At 50.0% G+C, this 21,171-nt stretch overlaps 1 protein-coding gene across 1 annotated transcript in view; it reads left to right on the forward strand.

Annotated features, from left to right (window-relative positions):
• The first annotated feature begins 583 nt into the window (after positions 1-583).
• Positions 584-21,171, forward strand: part of LOC130111564 (DNA-binding protein RFX7-like) — a 31,576-nt gene continuing 10,988 nt past the window's right edge. The window contains exons 1-6 of the mRNA XM_056278794.1: positions 584-616; positions 2,261-2,367; positions 7,929-8,051; positions 13,944-14,060; positions 19,701-19,785; positions 20,463-20,676. Of these exons, the coding sequence (XP_056134769.1) occupies positions 584-616; positions 2,261-2,367; positions 7,929-8,051; positions 13,944-14,060; positions 19,701-19,785; positions 20,463-20,676 (679 nt within the window). The remainder of the gene's footprint in view (positions 617-2,260; positions 2,368-7,928; positions 8,052-13,943; positions 14,061-19,700; positions 19,786-20,462; positions 20,677-21,171) is intronic.

Raw genomic sequence — 21,171 nt, forward strand, 5'->3', positions numbered from 1 at the left:
TGTTCCTCTTCTCCTTCTTGGTTGTCAGGTTTCTTCATGTGTTGCTCTTCTCCTTCTTGGTTGTCAGGTTTCTTCATGTGTTCCTCTTCTCCTTCCTGGTTGTCAGGTTTCATCATGTGTTCCTCTTCTCCTTCCTGGTTGTCAGGTTTCATCATGTGTTCTTCTTCTCCTTCCTGGTTGTCAGGTTTCTTCATGTGTTCCTCTTCTCCTTCTTGGTTGTCAGGTTTCTTCATGTGTTCCTCTTCTCCTTCTTGGTTGTCAGGTTTCATCACGTGTTCCTCTTCTCCTTCCTGGTTGTCAGGTTTCTTCATGTGTTCTTCTTCTCCTGTCTGGTTGTCAGGTTTCTTCATGTGTTCTTCTTCTCCTGTCTGGTTGTCAGGTTTCTTCATGTGTTGCTCTTCTCCTTCTTGGTTGTCAGGTTTCATCACGTGTTCTTCTTCTCCTTCTTGGTTGTCAGGTTTCATCACGTGTTCCTCTTCTCCTTCCTGGTTGACACGTTTCTTCATGTGTTCTTCTTCTCCTGTCTGGTTGTCAGTGTTTTTCTGGCTGTGTGGCCATATTCAGTATGACACATGTAGTGAAGATGGGAAGAGAGCAACGGCAGGTTAAAAGTCAAGTAGAGTCAAACTTTATTTATACAGCACATTTCATACACAGGGCACCACAATGTGCTCTACATAAAATGACAGTAAAATTGCAACTCAATCATAAAAGTGCAAATACAGAAAATAAATATGCATATCAGCAGGTGTTAGTGCAGAATACACAAATATCAAACTATAAAAAACAAACACACACACACACAAACGTAGCCGTCGGCTGTGCATTAAATATAAAATAGTTGGGGTGGGTAGTGTGGTGGTCTATTCCGTTGCCTACCAACACGGGGATCGCCGGTTCGAATCCCCGTGTTGCCTCCGGCTTGGTCGGGCGGCCCTACAGACACAATCGGCCGTGTCTGTGGGTGGGAAGCCGGATACGGGTATGCGCCCTGATCGCTGCACTAGCGCCTCCTGTGCTTGGTCGGGGCGCCTGTTTGGGGCGGGGAGGGGGAACTGGGGGGAATAGGGTGATCCTCCCACGCGCTACGTCCCCCTGGTGAAACTCCTCACTGTCAGGTGAAAAGAAGCGGCTGGCGACCACGTGTATGGGAGGAGGCATGTGGTAGTCTGCAGCCCTCCCCGGATCGGCAGAGGGGGTGGAGCAGCGACCGGGACGGCTTGGAAGAGTGGGGTAATTGGCCAAGCACAATTGGGGAGAAAAGGGGGGGGATCAAAAAAAATTATATATAAAATAGCTTTCACTTTAGCAGTTTTTCCTTTCTTTGTTTCTGCAGAAGCTTTGTTGAGTTGGATGTTGAACAGGAGGCCTCCTGCTGAATTCGGCCGTGTCATTTCGGGTCTTGCATGGCTGAAAAACAAAAGTTTATTTCTGAAGGTTTACCTTAAGTTGCCGAGCGCTGTCCTCGGATTGGAAGTGGTCACCTCAGATGACCTTCATGAAGGCAGCCGGGGAAGGCCGAGATGTCACAAATCTTCCCGAGATGTGTTTGCTTACTTTCACACCTCCACTTTGCATGAACCGTAACAAAGTCCCCACGTCCTCAAACGAGGACTTCATAATTAGCAGCGTTGCAGAGTAGGAACAAGCGACCTCTGTGGTCGTATGGGTTGGAGGACTTGTTGTCAGGGTGAATACTCCTGTCTGTGCCCCTAGCCGAGGCAATAGGGAGGAAGAGCCGGAGGTGCTGCACGGCGGCTGCCCACTGCTCCTAGCCACACAGCTAGCATGGGTTGAATGCAGGTAAAGAATTGCCCCACGGGGATCAATAAAAGTAGTTAAAAAAAGTGCTTCAACACCAGACGGGGTCTTGCGTTGGGTCTTTGACTTGAAATCATTTCGTGAATTGAATTTCAGAGTAAAGTCCGTCTGTGGGGGTCTGTCCTGAGCTGGCTTGGACCTTAAGTGACCTTTGACAGGCCTGCTCGTGTGTGACACTTGGGCTGAGAAGGGCTGCGACTCGACTTTCCCCCATTAGCACACGAACGCCGGGATGCGTGGAGGCTAACGGACCCTCTGCACCCCGACCCGTTCAGCGTTACTCGCGCGGACCGGTGGTAGACCACAGAACAGGATCCATCGTTCGTCTGTGCAGCGATTCAGAAGTACCTGGAACACAAACTGGGGCACGTGAACTTGTGATGATAACCGAGACGTTATTAAAGATGTCGCCCCCCCCCCCCTTGTCTTGTTTTCACAGCAAGAAGTGGAGAAGTTCACCGACATTGAAAAGCTCTACCTCTACCTCAGGTTACCGGCCGGGCCCAGCAGCAGCGGCAGCAGCAGCAGCAGCAGCACTGACAAAAGGTAAAGAGCCACATCTTGTTTCCTCCATGCATGCATATAAACCCGTTATGAATGCTAATCCGCCCCGAGAGAGGGGATTTCTTTCCTGATATTAAACACATGCGATCTTCAGTGACCTCGGATGCCGTGATATTGTGGGACGAGCATCTTCGTGGCCCAAACGAACTGAGATTATTTCCAATTGCTCAGTTTCCTTTTTCACGACCCATGAGTCGAGATTTTTATACCGGAACCAGAAACCACATTTCTGTCAGGGATCCCTTTGCACCGCCTTCACTCATTCATTTGCCACCCCCCCGATTGTGTCCGGCCAATTACCCCACTCCTCCGAGCCGGTCGCTGCTCCACCCCCTCTGCCCATCCGGGGAGGGCTGCAGACTACCACATGCCTCCTCCCATACATGTGGAGTCACCAGCCGCTTCTTTTCACCTGACAGTGAGGAGTTTCACCAGGGGGACGGAGTACGTGGGAGGATCACGCTATTCCCCCCAGTTCCCCCTCCCCCTGAACAGGCGCCCCGACCGACCAGAGGAGGCGCTAGTGCAGCGACCAGGGGACATACCCACATCCGGCTTCCCACCCGCAGACACGGCCAATTGTGTCTGTAGGGACGCCCGACCAAGCCGGAGGCAACACGGGGATTCGAACCCGCGATCCGCGTGTTGGCAGGCAACGGAGTAGACCGCTACGCCACCCGGACGCCCCTATTTGCCATCTTTTGACTCCGTCTTGGTGTGGCTACTGCAGCAATACGAGACATAAAGATGGAGATCTAACGAAGATCTATTTTTGTGAATTGGTTTTTATTTATTTGTTACTGTAAACTACTAATAAGACACGTTAGCCCCTAGCTAGCTAACGGGTCTGACCCTTTAGCCGAGCGGTGAGTGACGTCGCCTTGTGGTGCAGCACACCCCGTATCGAATCCCGCACCGGGCAACAAAGTAACCGGTTATATTGATTTGTTTTCCTGATCAAAGAAACAATCGATTTGCATGTTTCGCTCCGCTGCCCTTCCGTAGCGCGTGACACCAGGTACAGCGGGACTTGGCCATTTACACCAAGTCAGGACATCACGCGGACAGGTCGTTGTGGCCTGCCGTCAACACTCCACTTGACTCGCGACGGCACCGCGAGCAGGACGAGTGACGGGCCAATCAGAACCCACGCGCCAGACGCGCCTCGCAGCGTTCCCCGTCGCGAGGTGATGACGTTTTACACAAGCGGGGTTCGACCTGGTGGTGCTGCACCGCGAGGCCGCGTCGCTAACCGCTCGACTAAGGGGGCCGGCCACGTGGCTCTTTGTAGGTTACATCAAGTGAGGGACCAGCTCAGACACACACACACACACACACACACACACACACACACACACACACACACACACACACACACACACACACACACACTCTGCTTGATGCTTGAATATGACGATAATCACTTGAGCTGACCGCTGTTCCTCATTCGTGTAGGCTAACTGTTGTGTGTCCAGCCTTGCACATCTGTATGTGTTATGACTGGTGCATTCCCAGTGAGTTTTTGCGGGTGCACCCATAGCAACAGCGCACCTTGAAAACCCAGTATTCACACAGGCAACTTTTTGGTCAGTCCCAAAGTGTTGTATTTTGCAATCTCAATTTGTCTTTTGGTGGCACGGCGGCGCAGTGGTTAGCACGGTCGTCTCACAGCAAGAAGGTCCTGGGTTCGAGGTTACAGTAGTACTAGTCCAACCTTGGGGGTCGTCCCGGGTCGTCCTCTGTGGGGAGTTTGCATGTTCTCCCCGTGTCTGTGTGGGTTTCCTCCGGGTGCTCCGGTTTCCCCCCACAGTCCAAAGACATGCAGGTCAGGTGGATGGGCCGTACTAAGTTGCCCCTAGGTGTGAATATGTGTGGGCCCTGTGTGACGGCCTTGCGGCCTGTCCAGGGTGTCTCCCCACCTGCCGCCCAGTGACTGCTGGGATAGGCTCCAGCGTCCCCACGACCCCGAGAGCAGGATAGGCGGTTCGCTTAATGGATGGATAGATTTGTATTTTGCAGTTCCTCCCAGATGAACACAGTGGTTAAATTTACAACTAGTCTGGTACCCGTTACATCAGCAAATCAGCCGACAAAATCAGCATTCTGGTTGTTTGTCTGAACAGGGTGTCCCGGGATTGAGTCACATTCCCGGCCTGAATGATTGTTTCAGCCGGCCCCTGCAATACGCCATTACAGATGCCTTCCCAATATTGGTTTGCACCTCTTTGTTTGCCTTCGTAAACGGCGTTGGTGTGGCAGGATATAGACTCGGTGTGTAATGTGTCGTATGGGGATACTGGTCCATTTTAAATCGAACGCTTCCCATTGTTTGGTTAAACTGGTCCCAGCTAGACTGAGATCTGATGACCAGCTGCTGCATCCAGCAGAATTCCTTGTCATGTTGATGGAACCATTCCTGCGCAATCTTAGTCTTGTGGCATTAGGCGTCGTCGTGCTGAGAATCGTATCTATAGATAGGAGCACCACCAACGGGTCGATATCTCATGGCATTCAAACGTCGCTCTATTGTCTTTACCGAGAGGCCACACACGTACTGTGAAAATGCAACCGCCGCCACCACCACCTCAACCAGCCACCTGCAGTGTTTTCACGCGGTGTGTAGGACTCATAGCCATGATGTTGGCCCACCTGAAGGAAGTCACGGGCCCCCTGCTCGACCCCTTGCAGTTTGCCTACCGAGCAAACAAGTCGGTGGAGGATGCAGTTGACATGGGATTGCGCTACATCTTCCGACACCTCGACTCCCCAGGTACATACGCAAGGGTCCTGTTTGTGGACTTCAGCTCAGCGTTCAACACCATCATCCCAGAAATCCTCCACTCAAAACTCACCCGGCTCACTGAAACAGCCCCCTTCTGCCAGTGGATCAAAAACTCCCTGACAGACAGGAGGCAGCTGATGAGGCTGGGGAAAATCACATCCAGTACCCGGACAATCAGCACTGGCGCCCCCCAGGGATGTGTGCTCTCCACTCTACTCTTCTCCCTCTACACAAATGACTGCACCTCAGGTGACCTGTCTGTTAAACTCCTGAAGTTTGTGGACGACACAGCCATGGTGACGAGTCTGCATATAGTAGACGGGAGGTTGATCAGCTGGCCCTCTGGCACAGCCACAACAACATGACCGCTCACTTCAGGAGGAGTCCCCCAATACTGCCCCCTCCTCACAATACTCATATTTCTGGGTTCCACAATCTCCCAGGACCTAAGCTGGGCATCCAACATAGACACAATCATCAAAAAGGCCCAGCAGAGGATGTACTTTCTCCGCCAGCTGAAGAAGTTCAACCTGCCTCAGGAACTGCTGATTCAGCTCTACACTGCAATAATCCAGTCTGTCCTCTGCACGTCCATCACTGTCTGGTTTGGATCGGCCACCAAACTGGACAGGGACGGACTACAACGGACAGTTAGGTCTGCAGAGAAAATCACTGGTGCCAACCTGCCCTCCATTCAGGACTTATACACCTCAAGACTCAGGAAACGGGCAGGCAACATCACTGCAGACCCATCACACCCTGGTCACAACCTGTTCCAACTGCTCCCCTCTGGTAGGCGCTACAGAGCACTGCACCCCAAAACAACCAGATATAAAAGCAGTTTCTTTCCACGGGCTGTCATTCAAATGAACACTTAACAATGTCAATAAATCCAACCATTTTGTATATACTGTACTGTACATGTTGTATATACTGTACTGTACATGTTGTATATACTGTACTGTACATTGTATGTACGTACTCTGTCGTGTCCATCTACCTCAGGCATGTATGTAAGTAACCTGCTAACATCTGTTTCAGCATCTCTGATATATTCTCTGCACCATCACACTTGTTGTGTTGTGTTATTCTAAGTTAAGTACATTGAGAGAGCCATGGAGTCGGAGTCAAATTCCATGTATATGCAAACCTACATGGCCAATAAACATGTAATTCTGATCCTGATTGTGACAGATTCAGTGGTTTTATTCCCCTCAGTACTCCCATTAGCCCAAAACACCAGGGAGTTGACTTCATCAGACCAGACTTAGACTGTTATAGATATTGCATTCTCTTGCATTTTGCTGGGAAAGGTGGAAAAACTGGACAATGAATTATCCCGATGCATTATTCCTGTCAAGGTGCAAGAGGTTGTGCACACTTTATGGGTTTTCAGTAACACAAATATCTAACTACACATCATCCGTTGCTCTGCAACATTTGTGTTTGGCTCTTTTGACTTCTTTTGTCAATGAATGGTTGTCAAGCATGTGCTCTCCGTCCTTTTTGGTGGTGGATTGTTCCAGATAGACGTGGGATGCTTGTGAGCACGAAAAAGTCAGCAGTGTTTGAGTTTTTTGACACATCCGAAACGGCTCACCGGGCCCCAGCTGCCATTCCTCTGCCAGAGCTACTTCTGTCACTCTCCCATTCTCCTTCACATCCAAGACGAATGTCTGAATTTTCTCAAGCCTAAAAACCCATCTTTATCCTTTCTCCTCTACTTCATGCACAGACTGAAGCCATTTTAATGAGGGACATTAACAAGGCATCACAGGAATTCATCCAGTAACTCGGGTTTCAAGAGAACAGCAGGAAGCTCTTGTTTTTTCCGTTTGTCCACATGTGAATGCCGTACAAAAAGGACATCTCAGATTAGAGGCATCACTGCTGAGGATGATTTGTTAAGTCAATGGGAGAGTGTGTGGAGTCAGCCACCTTCAGTTGTTCTTTTAACCTTAAAAAAGATGTAATGGGGCATCCGGGTAGCGTGGCGGTCTATTCCGTTGCCTACCAACACATCGATCGCCAATTCGAATCCCTGTGTTACCTCTGGCTTGGTCGGGCGTCCCTACAGACACAATTGGCCGTGTCTGCGTGTGGGAAGCTGGATATGGGTATGTGTCCCGGTTGCTGGACTAGCGCCTCCTCTGGTCGGTCGAAGCGCCTGTTCGGGGGGAACTGGGGGTAATAGCGTGATCCTCCCACGCGCTACGTCCCCCTGGAGAAACTCCTCGCTGTCAGGTGAAAAGAAATGGCTGGCGATTCCACATGTATTGGAGGAGGCATGTGGTAGTCTGCAGCCCTCCCCGGATCGGCAGAGGGGGTGGAGCAGCGACCAGCATGGCTCAGAAGAGTGGGGTGATTGGCCAAATGCAACTGGGGAGGGGAAAAAAAGGGGGTGGGGATCCAAAACAAATTTAATGTAATGTAATCCTCATCATATTCTTCATATATTTTATAATTCCATTATAATTGTGTTATCTCTTTAAGTGTTGTATTGTGTAAATTGTGTAAACACGACATCATTGCACGTTGTCCGTCTTGGGAGAGAGATCCTCCTCTGTTACTCTCCCTGAGCTTTCTTCCTGTTTTTTCTCCCTGTTAAAGGGTTTTTTTAGGGAGTTGTACCCTATCTGATGCAAGGGTCTAAGGACAGGATGTTGTGTTGCTGCAAAGCCCCTTGAGGCAAATTTTGTGATATTGGGCTATACAAATAAAGCTGACTTGACTTGACTCAATGTAATCTGTCTTTCCTCAGCGACCAGACCGCCGTGACCTCCAGCCGCACACAGCAGATGCATGCATTCAACTGGATCCACAATCACTTAGAGGAACATCCGGAGACGTCCCTTCCCAAGCAGGAGGTCTACGATGAATACAAGTAGGTATCGAACCGGGAGCAAATACAGCACAGTAAAGCAGTCTTAGCAAAGATCTGTTCAGTGAGGAAGGAGTCAGCTTACATGTGGTAATAGCCTATGGCGGTGCCCCATGGTCACCTCGACACGGAAACACTACTCACACCTGGTACAGTCAAGTCAAAAGTCTCTAGAGAGATCGTTTCACCAACGCTGCCAGGCACTTCAGTTCCTGACCAGTCAGACAAGACCTCTAGCTTTTACCAACGCTGCCAGGCACTTCAGTTCCTGACCAGTCAGACAAGACCTCTAGCTTTTACCCACGCTGCCAGGCACTTCAGTTCCTGACCAGTCAGACAAGACCTCTAGCTTTTACCAATGCTGCCAGGCACTTCAGTTCCTGACCAGTCAGACAAGACCTCTAGGTTTTACCCACGCTGCCAGGCACTTCAGTTCCTGACCAGTCAGACAAGACCTCTAGGTTTTACCAACGCTGCCGGGCAGTTCAGTTCCTGACCAGCCAGACAAGACCTCTAGCTTTTACCAACGCTGCCAGGCAGTTCAGTTCCTGACCAGCCAGACAAGACCTCTCTCTACCTTTTACAACAGGGTGTTGTTTATATCTCACGTTCTGACGCACATATTATCATTTGTATTTCATATTCAACATGGAGTAGTAGAATTTGGTTCAAAGAACTTCGTTTTCACAGGAAAAAAACATTTTTTTTCCACTGTACAAATACTTGAACACGTGTGCTATCCACCGCCTCAGGAGTCGTTGAGATTTCTGGGTCCGCGGTGGTGTAGCAGTCTAGGCATCAGCTTTGTGTCGATGCAGTTGCTCACCAGGGACCGAGGTTCGCGCCCCGGTCTCGTCAGATCCGACTATGGCCGGACTCGATGAAGCAGCAATAATTGGCAAGGCTGTCTTTGGGAGGGGGGCGGAGTCAGCTTGTGTTCGTCACATGAATGCATCTCTGTGTGTGGGGAAAAAGCAGTGGTTCGGCCTGAGACTGCTGGCCAGAGAAGTGCAGTTGGCGAACGCATGCAGTACAAGGGTGGGTGTTTGAACTAAGAATAGGGAGCGATTGGCTGCTAAATTGGGAGAAATCAGAAATACATTTTTAGAGATTTCTGGGTGTCTGGGTAGCGTAGCGGTCTATTCCGTTGCCTACCAATACGGGGATCGTCGGTTTGAATCCTTGTGTGACCTCTGGCTTGGTCGGGCGTCCCTACAGACACAGTTGGTCGTGTCTGCGGGTGGGAGGCCGAATGTGGGTATGTGTCCTGGTCGCTGCACTAGTGCCTCCTCTGGTCAGTCGGGGCGCTTGTTTGGGGGGGAGGGGGAACTGGGGGGGGGAATAGTGTGATCCTCCCACGCGCTACGTCCCCCTTGTGAAACTCCTCACTGTCAGGTGAAAAGAAGCGGCTGGCGACTCCACATGTATGGGAGGAGGCATGTGGTAGTCTGCAGCCCTGCCCGGATCGGCAGAGGGGGTGGAGCAGCAACCGGGGTGGCTCAGAAGAGTGGGGTAATTGGCTGGATACAGCTGGGGAGAAAAAAGGAGTCATTGAGGTTTGTGTGTGATCTCTGATAACAGAATATTTATATATAGAATATGGATATATAAAATGCAACTTGATTGATTGATTGATTGATTGAATAATTTATTGAACGAACTGCGGCTGTGTGAATCTGAACGTGTGATTGCTTGATTTTCTCTGTCATATGCAGACAAGGGTGCTTCGATTGGCCAGTATTACCTCGAAAGGGACTTGGCTCAACACTGCGTTTTACTGTTAGCAGTACTGGTGCTTTTTCCTGCGTAGCGCTACTTCTCACAAGTTCCTGGTGCTGCTGGTGTTTACAACCTGCCAGCCTCTCACTGACTCCTGGCAACAGGCGCAAGTCTATGCCTGTCGCCAGATATATATATATATATATATATATATATATATAACTGGCAACAGGCATGGGCACAAGTCCATGAATACTGGGATGGCATCCAGCGCTGTACCCGTGCCCCCGTCCATAGGGTTAGTGGTCGTGTCAGGAAGGGCAATTTTGCCAAATCATTATGTGGATTGAGAAGACCATACTGGATCGGTTAAGGGCCGCCATTGGTGCTGTGCCCTCACAGGGTACTGATGGAGACTGTAAAATAGGCTGCGGCGACTCTTGAGAAACAGGGATCAAGCCAGAAAAAGAAGAAGAAGAAGCTGACTCACTTCATCCATCAGAAGTCGCTGTGGTCTAGCCTCACTAAGTGTCAAACCCGAGGACATCATTACCCAGAATGCATCATGTTATGAAAGCTACTGAGTCTCATGTACTGCAGTCCTATCGTTCTGAAGTGCACTTGATTAGCTTGCTGTGTTTATTATCGTTATCATCATTATTTCACGGGATAATAGGTGGCATGAGACACCGGGTTACATCCACAGCGATGTTTTGACGAAGTATATTTCCACAAACCTTGGAAAGTGCAACATGATCGTCTGGCTTGTCGTGCTTTTGACGTAATAACTTGGGTCTTAAAAGGTCACTTTCTGGATGAAGGATCAGACATACACGCTCCATCATACCCCGGAGGCGGTGTTGTCGCATAACAATGTTGTGGTCTGCAATTTCCACTAGCTGTTGGAAAATTCTGTAAATCCGCATCCTTTTTATTGCACAAATACATGTTGTCGGCACCTTTAATGTGCTGTAGGAGTGACAAACTTAGTAGAATTCACTGATACGTACGTCAAAATGCCAACAAGAACTTTCACCTCGAGCACCAGACGTGCTCATCGCCGCATCGATCAAGCCAAATCATTTGGCACTTCAATTCATCTTAAAATAGAGGGTCTATTTGCATTCTGGGTTTTGTTTTTCCTGCGGCTCACCGCGGCCCGGAGCGTCGGTATAAATAGACGCTAAGCATGGGAATCACAGTAGGCCATGTGTCGGTAACACTAGAATGGAAAGTTTGAGATGGCCATTGAAATGCCCTGGCACTGTTACGTAACCGGACTACTCGGCTGGACGGGTACACAGATACACACGGATATACAGTACACCTCGGCAAATACCGGCTCCCGTGGGACGTACAGCGCAAACCGTCCGTCAAGGAGAGCAATGAGCTTCGTTTCATACCAGGAGCATTTCTAGAATATTGTGATCCTTTGGTTTTGTGTTATTCGGTTTCCCTTTCACGAGACGTCGTTCCCTCGCGGTGTTAACAGCTTTTCAGTATTTTTAGACCCGGTCCAAGTCAGTCTAGACAAAAGCATGTGAGGGACGGAGGCTGAATGCATACCATTAGTATATAACATATCACGTATGACTATATTATTCGTCGAAGTTAAATCTTTGACCTTTGACCTTTACGACAGACAAAACCCAGTTGTTTGTCTTTTACAATTGCAAATTGGAAAATGATTGTAAATTTGAGCCTCAGATCTGAGCCGATGTAAAACAGGGTCATCTGTAGTAGTCGTCGTGTACTATTACTGCGCGTCTGAATAAAGTTTTACCAGCGCTGATCCAGGACAGGGCAGCATGGTGGCGCAGTGGTTAGCACGGTCGCCTCACAGAGCCCGGGGTAGTCCAACCTTGGGGGTCGTCCCAGGTCGTCCTCTGTGGGGAGTTTGCATGTTCTCCCCTCGTCTGTGTGGGTTTCCTCTGGGGGCTCCGGTTTAGTAATGTGGTAATGTCTGGAGGAGCTGTAGTAATGTCTGGAGGAGCCTGTAGTAATGTCTGGAGGAGCCTGTAGTAATGTCTGGAGGAGCTGTAGTAATGTCTGGAGGAGCATGTAGTAATGTCTGGAGGAGCTGTAGTAATGTCTGGAGGAGCCTGTAGTAATGTCTGGAGGAGCCTGTAATAATCCTGGAGGAGCTTGTAGTAATGTCTGGAGGAGCCTGTAGTAATGTCTGGAGGAGCCTGTAATAATCCTGGAGGACTTTGTTGTAATGTCTGGAGGAGCCTGTAGTAATGTCTGGAGGAGCTGTAGTAATGTCTGGAGGAGCTGTAGTAATGTCTGGAGGAGGAGCTTTAGTAATGTCTGGAGGAGCTGTAGTAATGTCTGGAGGAGCCTGTAGTAATGTCTGGGGGAGCTGTAGTAATGTCTGGAGGAGCATGTAGTAATGTCTGGAGGAGCTGTAGTAATGTCTGGAGGAGGAGCTGTAGTAATTTCTGGAGGAGCTGTAGTAATGTCTGGAGGAGCTGTAGTAATGTCTAGAGGAGCTGTAGTAATGTCTGGAGGAGCTGTAGTAATGTCTGGAGGAGCATGTAGTAATGTCTGGAGGAGCATGTAGTAATGTCTAGAGGAGCTGTAGTAATGTCTGGAGGAGCTGTAGTAATGTCTAGAGGAACTGTAGTAATGTCTAGAGGAGCTGTAGTAATGTCTGGAGGAGCTGTAGTAATGTCTGGAGGAGCCTGTAGTAATGTCTGGAGGAGCTGTAGTAATGTCTGGAGGAGCCTGTAGTAATGTCTAGAGGAGCTGTAGTAATGTCTGGAGGAGCTGTAGTAATGTCTAGAGGAACTGTAGTAATGTCTGGAGGAGCTGTAGTAATGTCTAGAGGAGCTGTAGTAATGTCTGGAGGAGCTGTAGTAATGTCTGGAGGAGCTGTAGTAATGTCTGGAGGAGCTGTAGTAATGTCTGGAGGAGCTGTAGTAATGTCTAGAGGAACTGTAGTAATGTCTGGAGGAGCTGTAGTAATGTCTAGAGGAGCTGTAGTAATGTCTGGAGGAGCTGTAGTAATGCCTGGAGGAGCATGTAGTAATGTCTGGAGGAGCTGTAGTAATGTCTGGAGGAGCTGTAGTAATGTCTGGAGGAGCTGTAGTAATGTCTAGAGGAGCTGTAGTAATGTCTGGAGGAGCTGTAGTAATGTCTAGAGGAGCTGTAGTAATGTCTAGAGGAGCTGTAGTAATGTCTGGAGGAGCTGTAGTAATGTCTAGAGGAACTGTAGTAATGTCTAGAGGAGCTGTAGTAATGTCTGGAGGAGCTGTAGTAATGTCTGGAGGAGCCTGTAGTAATGTCTGGAGGAGCTGTAGTAATGTCTGGAGGAGCCTGTAGTAATGTCTAGAGGAGCTGTAGTAATGTCTGGAGGAGCTGTAGTAATGTCTGGAGGAGCTGTAGTAATGTCTGGAGGAGCTGTAGTAATGTCTGGAGGAGCCTGTAGTAATGTCTAGAGGAGCTGTAGTAATGTCTGGAGGAGCTGTAGTAATGTCTAGAGGAACTGTAGTAATGTCTGGAGGAGCTGTAGTAATGTCTAGAGGAACTGTAGTAATGCCTGGAGGAGCTGTAGTAATGTCTAGAGGAACTGTAGTAATGCCTGGAGGAGCATGTAGTAATGTCTGGAGGAACTGTAGTAATGTCTGGAGGAGTCTGTAGTAATGTCTGGAGGAGCCTGTAGTAATGTCTGGAGGAGCTGTAGTAATGTCTGGAGGAGCATGTAGTAATGTCTAGAGGAACTGTAGTAATGTCTGGAGGAGCATGTAGTAATGTCTGGAGGAGCCTGTAGTAATGTCTGGAGGAGCATGTAGTAATGTCTAGAGGAACTGTAGTAATGTCTAGAGGAACTGTAGTAATGTCTGGAGGAGCTGTAGTAATGTCTGGAGGAGCCTGTAGTAATGTCTGGAGGAGCATGTAGTAATGTCTGGAGGAGCTGTAGTAATGTCTGGAGGAGCTGTAGTAATGTCTGGAGGAGCCTGTAGTAATGTCTAGAGGAGCTGTAGTAATGTCTGGAGGAGCTGTAGTAATGTCTAGAGGAACTGTAGTAATGTCTGGAGGAGCTGTAGTAATGTCTGCCTTTACAAAGCTGTCTGGTGTATGTGTTACTCAGAACCGACTCCTTGTTTGTGTGCTCCTTCCCTCCTCCCCATGCCAAGTTTTCCTTCTTTAACCTGTCTGTTTTCCGTCTTTCAGGAGCTACTGTGACAATCTGAGTTACCACCCGCTGAGCGCCGCCGACTTCGGGAAGATGATGAAGAACGTCTTCCCCAACATGAAGGCACGCCGGCTGGGCATGAGAGGCAAATCTAAATATCCTTTACGGGAACGGACGGTGACATTCTGGACTCCGGTCACCGACCATCTGCTATTGCAGTTCATAAAGTCTCTAAAAATAGACGGGGAAAACGAAATCAAATAAAGTCCCTCCACCCCCCCCCCGACCCCCCACCCAACCCCCCCGTCCGCCTGGGCAGCAGCGGGACAGCAGAGCCGACGCACGGCCCCGCTTTGTTCTCGACCTTTAGCGAGGATTTGTCCTGTGGCCGAGGCCGCGGGGTCACAGCCGGCCGAGGCCGAGGCCGCGGGGTCACAGCCGGCCGAGGTCGCTCCCACACCCTGAACTGGTCACGCTGCAGAGTGAGGTCACATCTTAAATTAAAGCGTTGGGGAAAACGGCGTGACGGAGCGGCGTTAATTCTGATTTTAGGGGGGATTCGGGTCAGAAATAGGGGTTTGTTTGTTTGTGCCCGTTGCCAGGCTGCTGGACGTCAACATGGAGGCCGGTTTAACCCAGGACATTCTTCTCACAGCTCTCCATTTCAGCCTGTTGTGAGGGCCGTTTGATCGTTCTACACCGAAGTAATAACGCTCCTTTTACCTCTACATGAATCGACATGATACCGGCTCGACTCGACTCGACTCGCCCTTTTTTCGTGTTCCATTACTGGAAAGTACCGGCATTTTGGTAACTGGTACCACCTTTCTGGCACCACCTTTGTCGAGGTTCCAAAAAAACTGGAGCGGGAGCCCAAATCAGTGCGGACCTCTGATTGGTCAGAGAAACGCGTCGCTGCGTCATCGCTGCGTCTCACTGCGTCATCACTGCGCGCATGAGACCTCGCCGGGGGGGGGGGCACTGTTACGGTAATGGAAAACGACACACAAGCGAGTCGAGGTGAGTCGGGTCGGGCCGGTACCATGTAGAGGAACAGGGGCATTATGGTTCTACGTCAGGGACCCAATGACACGACGGCATTTTAGTCATCCTTGAAACAAGTTTTTTAAGTTGTTTGCTAGCAGAAACTCACCTTTCCATACATGACAGCACTTTTTATATATATATAGTAGCGAATTCGGGGGGGACAACGCAACCACAGGAACTGCCGCGGCCGGGAAGCGAACCCGTATCGCCCGCACCGCAAGAGACATCGCTAACCGCTAGACTAAAGGGTCAGACTCGCCAGCCAGCGGCCAGCGGGTCTTCTTATCCATGCACGTTACAATATATATATATGTGTGTGTGTGTGTGTGTGTATATATATATATATATATATATATGTGTGTGTGTGTGTGTGTGTGTGTGTGTGTATATATATATGTGTGTGTGTGTATATATATATATATGTGTGTGTGTGTATATATATATATATATGTGTGTGTGTGTGTATATTATATATATATGTGTGTGTATATATATGTATATATATAGATATATGTGTGTGTGTATATTATATATATGTGTGTGTATATATGTGTGTGTGTGTGTATATATACGTGTGTATATATATGTGTGTGTGTGTATATACACTGCTCAAAAAAATAAAGGGAACACATAAGCAATGCAATGTAGCTCCAAGTCAATCACACTTTTGAGATATCAACCTGTCCAGTTAGGAAGCAACACTGATTTGTGAATCAATTTCACCTGTTGGCAAATTGTCTAATTTCCACCAGGTGGAAATTAGACAATTTGAAAGACAACCTCTATAAAAGGATTGGATCATCTTTTCTTGCCAATCTTTGGTTAGTTTTTCATTTTGCTAGTGCCCTCACCTCTAGAGGTGGCATGAGGCGGTATCTGCAACCTACAGAAGTTGCTCAGGTAGTGCAGCTCATCCAGGATGGCACATCAATGTGTGCTGTGGCAAGAAGATTTGATGTGTCTCCCAGCACAGTGTCCAGAGCATGGAGGAGGTACCAGGAGACAGGCCAGTAGACCAGGAGACGTGGAGGGGGCCGCAGGAGGACAACAACCCCGCAGCAGGACCGCTATCTGGTCCTTTGTGCAAGGAGGAACAGGAGGAGCACTGCCGGAGCCCTACAAAACGACCTTCAACAGGCCACTAATGTGCAGGTTTCTGCTCAAACAGTGAGAAACAGAATGCATGAGGATGGTATGAGGGCCCGACGTCCACAATTGGGGCCTGTGCTCACAGCCCAACACCGTGCAGCCCGATTGACCTTTGCCAGAGAACATCTTGGTTGGCAGATTCGCCGTTGGCGCCCTGTGCTCTTCACAGATGAGAGCAGGTTCACACGGAACACATGTGACAGACGTGAGAGAGTCTGGAGACGCTGTGGAGAACGTTCTGCTGCCTGCAACATCCTCCAGCATGACCGGTTTGGCGGTGGGTCAGTGATGGTCTGGGGAGGCATATCCTTGGAGGGCCGCACAGACCTCTACGTGCTAGCCAGAGGTACCGTGACTGCCATTAGGTACCGGGATGAGATCCTCAGACCCATTGTCAGACCATATGCTGGTGCAGTGGGCCCGGGGTTCCTGCTCATGCATGACAATGCTCGTCCTCATGTGGCCAGAGTGTGTCAGCAGTTCCTGTATGTCGAGGGCATTGATGCTATGGACTGGCCTGCACGTTCCCCAGACCTGAATCCAATCGAGCACCTCTGGGACATCATGTCTCGTACCATCCGCCAACGCCATGTCGCACCACAGACTGTCCAGGAGTTGACCGATGCCCTGATCCAGGTCTGGGAGGAGATCCCTCAGGAGACCATCCGTCGTCTCATCAGGAGCATGCCCAGACGTTGTAGGGAGTGCATACAGGCACGTGGAGGCCACACACACTACTGAGCCTCATTTTGAATCGTCTTGAAGAATTTCCACAGAAGTTGGATCAGCCTATGTTCTCATTTTCCACTTTGATTTTGAGTATGATTCTGAATCCAGACCTTAATGGGCTAATGATTTTGATTTCCATTGATCATTCTTAGGTTATTTTGCTCTAAACACATTCCTCTGTCTAATAAATAAAGATTTTCAGCTGAAATATTTCATTCATCGAGGTCTATATTGTGTTTTTAGGTGTTCCCTTTATTTTTTTGAGCAGTATATATATGTGTGTGTATATATATGTGTATATGTGTGTGTATATATATATATATGTGTGTGTGTATATATATATAGATATATGTGTGTGTGTGTGTATATATATTATATATATATATATGTGTGTGTGTGTATATATGTGTGTGTGTGTATATATATCAGTTTACACAACTCGTAGCTGGTAGCAAGGCCTGACCAGCCTTCAGTCCATTGAAACTTTCAATTTGAAGCGAAACGTGCAATTTTTATTTTGTTATTTACTGTTGACTTTGCATTGCAACCCGCCTATAAATGAGTGTACTGGGTGCCGTGCCGTGCCGTGCCGTGCCGTGCCGTGCTCTGCTGTGCCGTGCCGTGCCGTGCCGTGCCGTGCCGTGCCGTGCCGTGCTGTGCCCTGCTGTGCCGTGCCGTGTCCGTGCAGAACCCTTCAGCCCAGTTTGGTGTGAAGTGGCTTTCAGGTCTCTCTCCGCTGGTTTCCGCGCTGTACGTTTGTGGGTGACGCGTCACGTTCGCCTCGCTCACAGTCGTTTTCGGGCGTCACCTGCTGCCGGTGTGACGCACGGCAGCCGTCTGATACACCGGCAGCTGTCAGCGCGCGGGTTTATTTCGGGCCGCGGGGCTCCGAGTCGGGGGTTTGATTTCCCGCGAGTGTAACAATGACTGTGTGTTATGCGCTGGTTGGACGCCGCCGACGGCTGCTGCGGCTTCGGGGAATAGTCTCTCACATTTCTCCCTGACTGACCCGCCGCTCACCCCCACGAACTCCTGTCACCTCGTCCATTCACCCCCCGCCTCCGACGCCTCCTCACACCACCCACACCTCCAACACCGACTCACACCTCGACACCACCAACAACTCCTCACACCTCCAACACCTCCTCACGCCTCCAACACCTCCTCACGCCTCAACACCACCAACAACTCCTCACACCTCCAACACCTCCTCACGCCTCAACACCACCAACACCTCCTCACACCTCCCACACCTCCAGCACCGACTCACACCTCAACACCACCAACAACTCCTCACACCTCAACACCACCAACACCTCCTCACACCTCCAACACCTCCTCACACCTCAACACCTCCTCACACCTCCCACACCTCCAGCACCGACTCACACCTCAACACCACCAACAACTCCTCACACCTCAACACCACCAACACCTCCTCACACCTCCAACACCGCCTCACACCTCCAACACCTCCTCACGCCTCAACACCAACCAACAACTCCTCACACCACCCACACCTCCTCACGCCTCAACACCACCCACACCTCCAGCACCGACTCACACCTCCAACACCTCAACACCTCCTCACACCTCCAGCACCTCCAGCACCGACTCACACCTCAACACCACCAACACCTCCTCACACCACCCACACCTCCTCACACCTCAACACAGCCCACACCTCCAGCACTGCCTCACACCTCAACACCACCAACTCCTCACACCTCCTCACACCTCCCACACCGCCTCACACCTCCAACACCTCCTCACGCCTCAATACCACCAACACCGCCTCACACCTCCAACACCTCAATACCACCAACAACTCCTCACACCTCCAACACCTCCTCATGCCGCAACACCACCAACAACTCCTCACACCTCCAACACCTCCTCATGCCTCAACACCACCAACACCTCCTCACACCACCCACACCTCCTCACACCTCCCACACCTCCAACACCGCCTCACACCTCCTCACACCTCAACACCACCAACATCTCCTCACACCTCCAACACCTCCTCACACCTCCAGCACCGCCTCACATCTCAACATCACCAACAACTCCTCACACCTCCAACACCTCCTCACACCTCAACACCACCAACACCTCCCACACCACCCACACCTCCAACACCTCCTCACGCCTCAACACCACCAACTCCTCACACCTCCAACACCTCCTCACACCTCAACACCACCAACAACTCCTCACACCTCCAACACCTCCTCCCACCTCAACACCTCCTCCCACCTCCCACACCACCCACACCTCCAACACCTCCTCCCATCTCAACACCACCACCTCACACCACCCACACCTCCAACACCACCCATACCTCCAACACCACCCATACCTCCAACACCACCCACAATCCCACACCTCCAACACCACCCACACCTCCAACACCTTCAACACCACCCACACCTCCCACACCACCCATACCTCCAACACCTTCAACACCTCCCACACCTCCAACACAACACGGTTTCATATTCTACAACTGTGTGTGTTTGACCTAACGCCGGGCAGTAGTTCAGTATCACCATTTCTCGTCTTTCAGAGGTATCAGCATGAAATTCCAGTGTTGTCATATCATGATCCACGGTTTTCTTCTTTAAACTAATGACCAGAATATTATATTTCACATTTCTCGCTAAATGAGGTGGGAAATATTATTTGAACACTGCTTTTGGTTTGGTGTTATACTTTACATCAGTAGGATGAACCTCATTTGGGATCTGAAACGTGGCATTTTTGCATATGTGAGCAGGTATAGTATTAGATGTTGATATTGTGTGATCACGGCGGTAATCATATTTCCCATATTGCCCAGCGCTACTTCGACCTTAACCTCTGTGTACATACTGCTACAGCGGACTACGGAAGAGGGCTTTTGTTCACATGCCGTCGTTGCCCAACCTGGAATTACACAAAACGGGAGACGGAGTAAGTGTTTTGTTTCTCTTTTTACACGTCCACATTAAAACAGAGGAAATGCTGCCAGGGCGGCACGGGGATGCAGTGGTTAGCGCGGTCGCCTCACAGCGAGAAGGTCCTGGGTTCGAGCCCCGAGGTCGTCCAGCCTTGGGGGTCGTCCCGGGTCGTCCTCTGTGTGGAGTTTACATGTTCTCCCCGTGTCTGGGTGGGTTTCCTCCAGGGGCTCCGGTTTCCTCCCACAGTCCAGAGACATGGAGGTCAGGTGACTCGGCCGTACTACACTGCCCCTAGGTGTGTGTGTGTGTGGGGGGGGGGGGGGGGCTGTGATGGCCTGGCAGCCTGTCCAGGGTGTCTCCCCGCCTGCCGCCCAATGACTGCTGGGATAGGCTCCATGGATGGATGGATGGATGGATGGATGGATGGATGGATGGATGGAGGATTGTGAAGCGGTAGGCAGGAAACAAGGGGGCAGAGAGAGATGGGTACGACATGCAGCAAAGGTCACTGGCTGGAATCGAACCCGGGACGTTGCAGTCACGTGACACGCCTTGTAACGATTCGACTGCCGGGGTGCCTGGGTTTATATTCTCAGTCCACAATGTTCAAATTCCTCTTCTGTATAACGCTACACAGGTCATATCGGTGACCCACGGCTGTGTTGTGTTGTGTTGTGTTGTGTTGTGCAGCATCAGTTTGAGGCGTCGGACTCGCCGGGCCAGCTGTCCGGCGTGAAGGAGGAGGTGCTGCTGGCGGCGTGCGGTCTGGTGTGTGAGTGGGCTCAGAAGGTGCTGAGTCGCCAGTTTGACACCGTGGAGGAACTCGCCCGCTTCCTGCTCAACAGCCACTACATCAGCAACAAGTCCGGGGCAGCCCTCGCCATCATGAACAACACGGCGACAGGTGAGAGGGACTCTCTTCCCATTCTGCTTGTGTGTGTGTGTGTGTGTGTGTGTGTGTGTGTCTTTGTGTATGTGTGTGTGTGTGTGTGTGTGTGTCTGTGTTAAAGAGGCAAATGCTGACATCTGATGGTCAGGCCTGATGTTGCACTGTATTCTCTTTCATTAGAAGAAGAAAGCCACTTTATTTCGTCACTAGAAGAACCCCGCTACAATGTAGCGGTTTGGTTCTCCACCCGTCTAAATCTCCCTCCTCTTCCCCCTGCCCCTAAACCCCCCCTACTCCACCCCACTCCCCCCAGATGCTCAGAAGCATCTGAAATGCTGAGAAAAGCGGTTTTTAGCCATTTTTAGAAAATGCATATTTTGCATAATTATGCATAATTATGCATAATTATTTTAATTTTCTGCTATTTTTCTGGTCCTCTCTGGAACAATACCTACCACCTCCCAAAAAAAATTAGGATCATAAGTGCATTTTTGCAAAAATGCATATATT

Source organism: Lampris incognitus, chromosome 4, assembly GCF_029633865.1.
Source record: "Lampris incognitus isolate fLamInc1 chromosome 4, fLamInc1.hap2, whole genome shotgun sequence".
Lineage (NCBI taxonomy): Eukaryota > Metazoa > Chordata > Actinopteri > Lampriformes > Lampridae > Lampris > Lampris incognitus.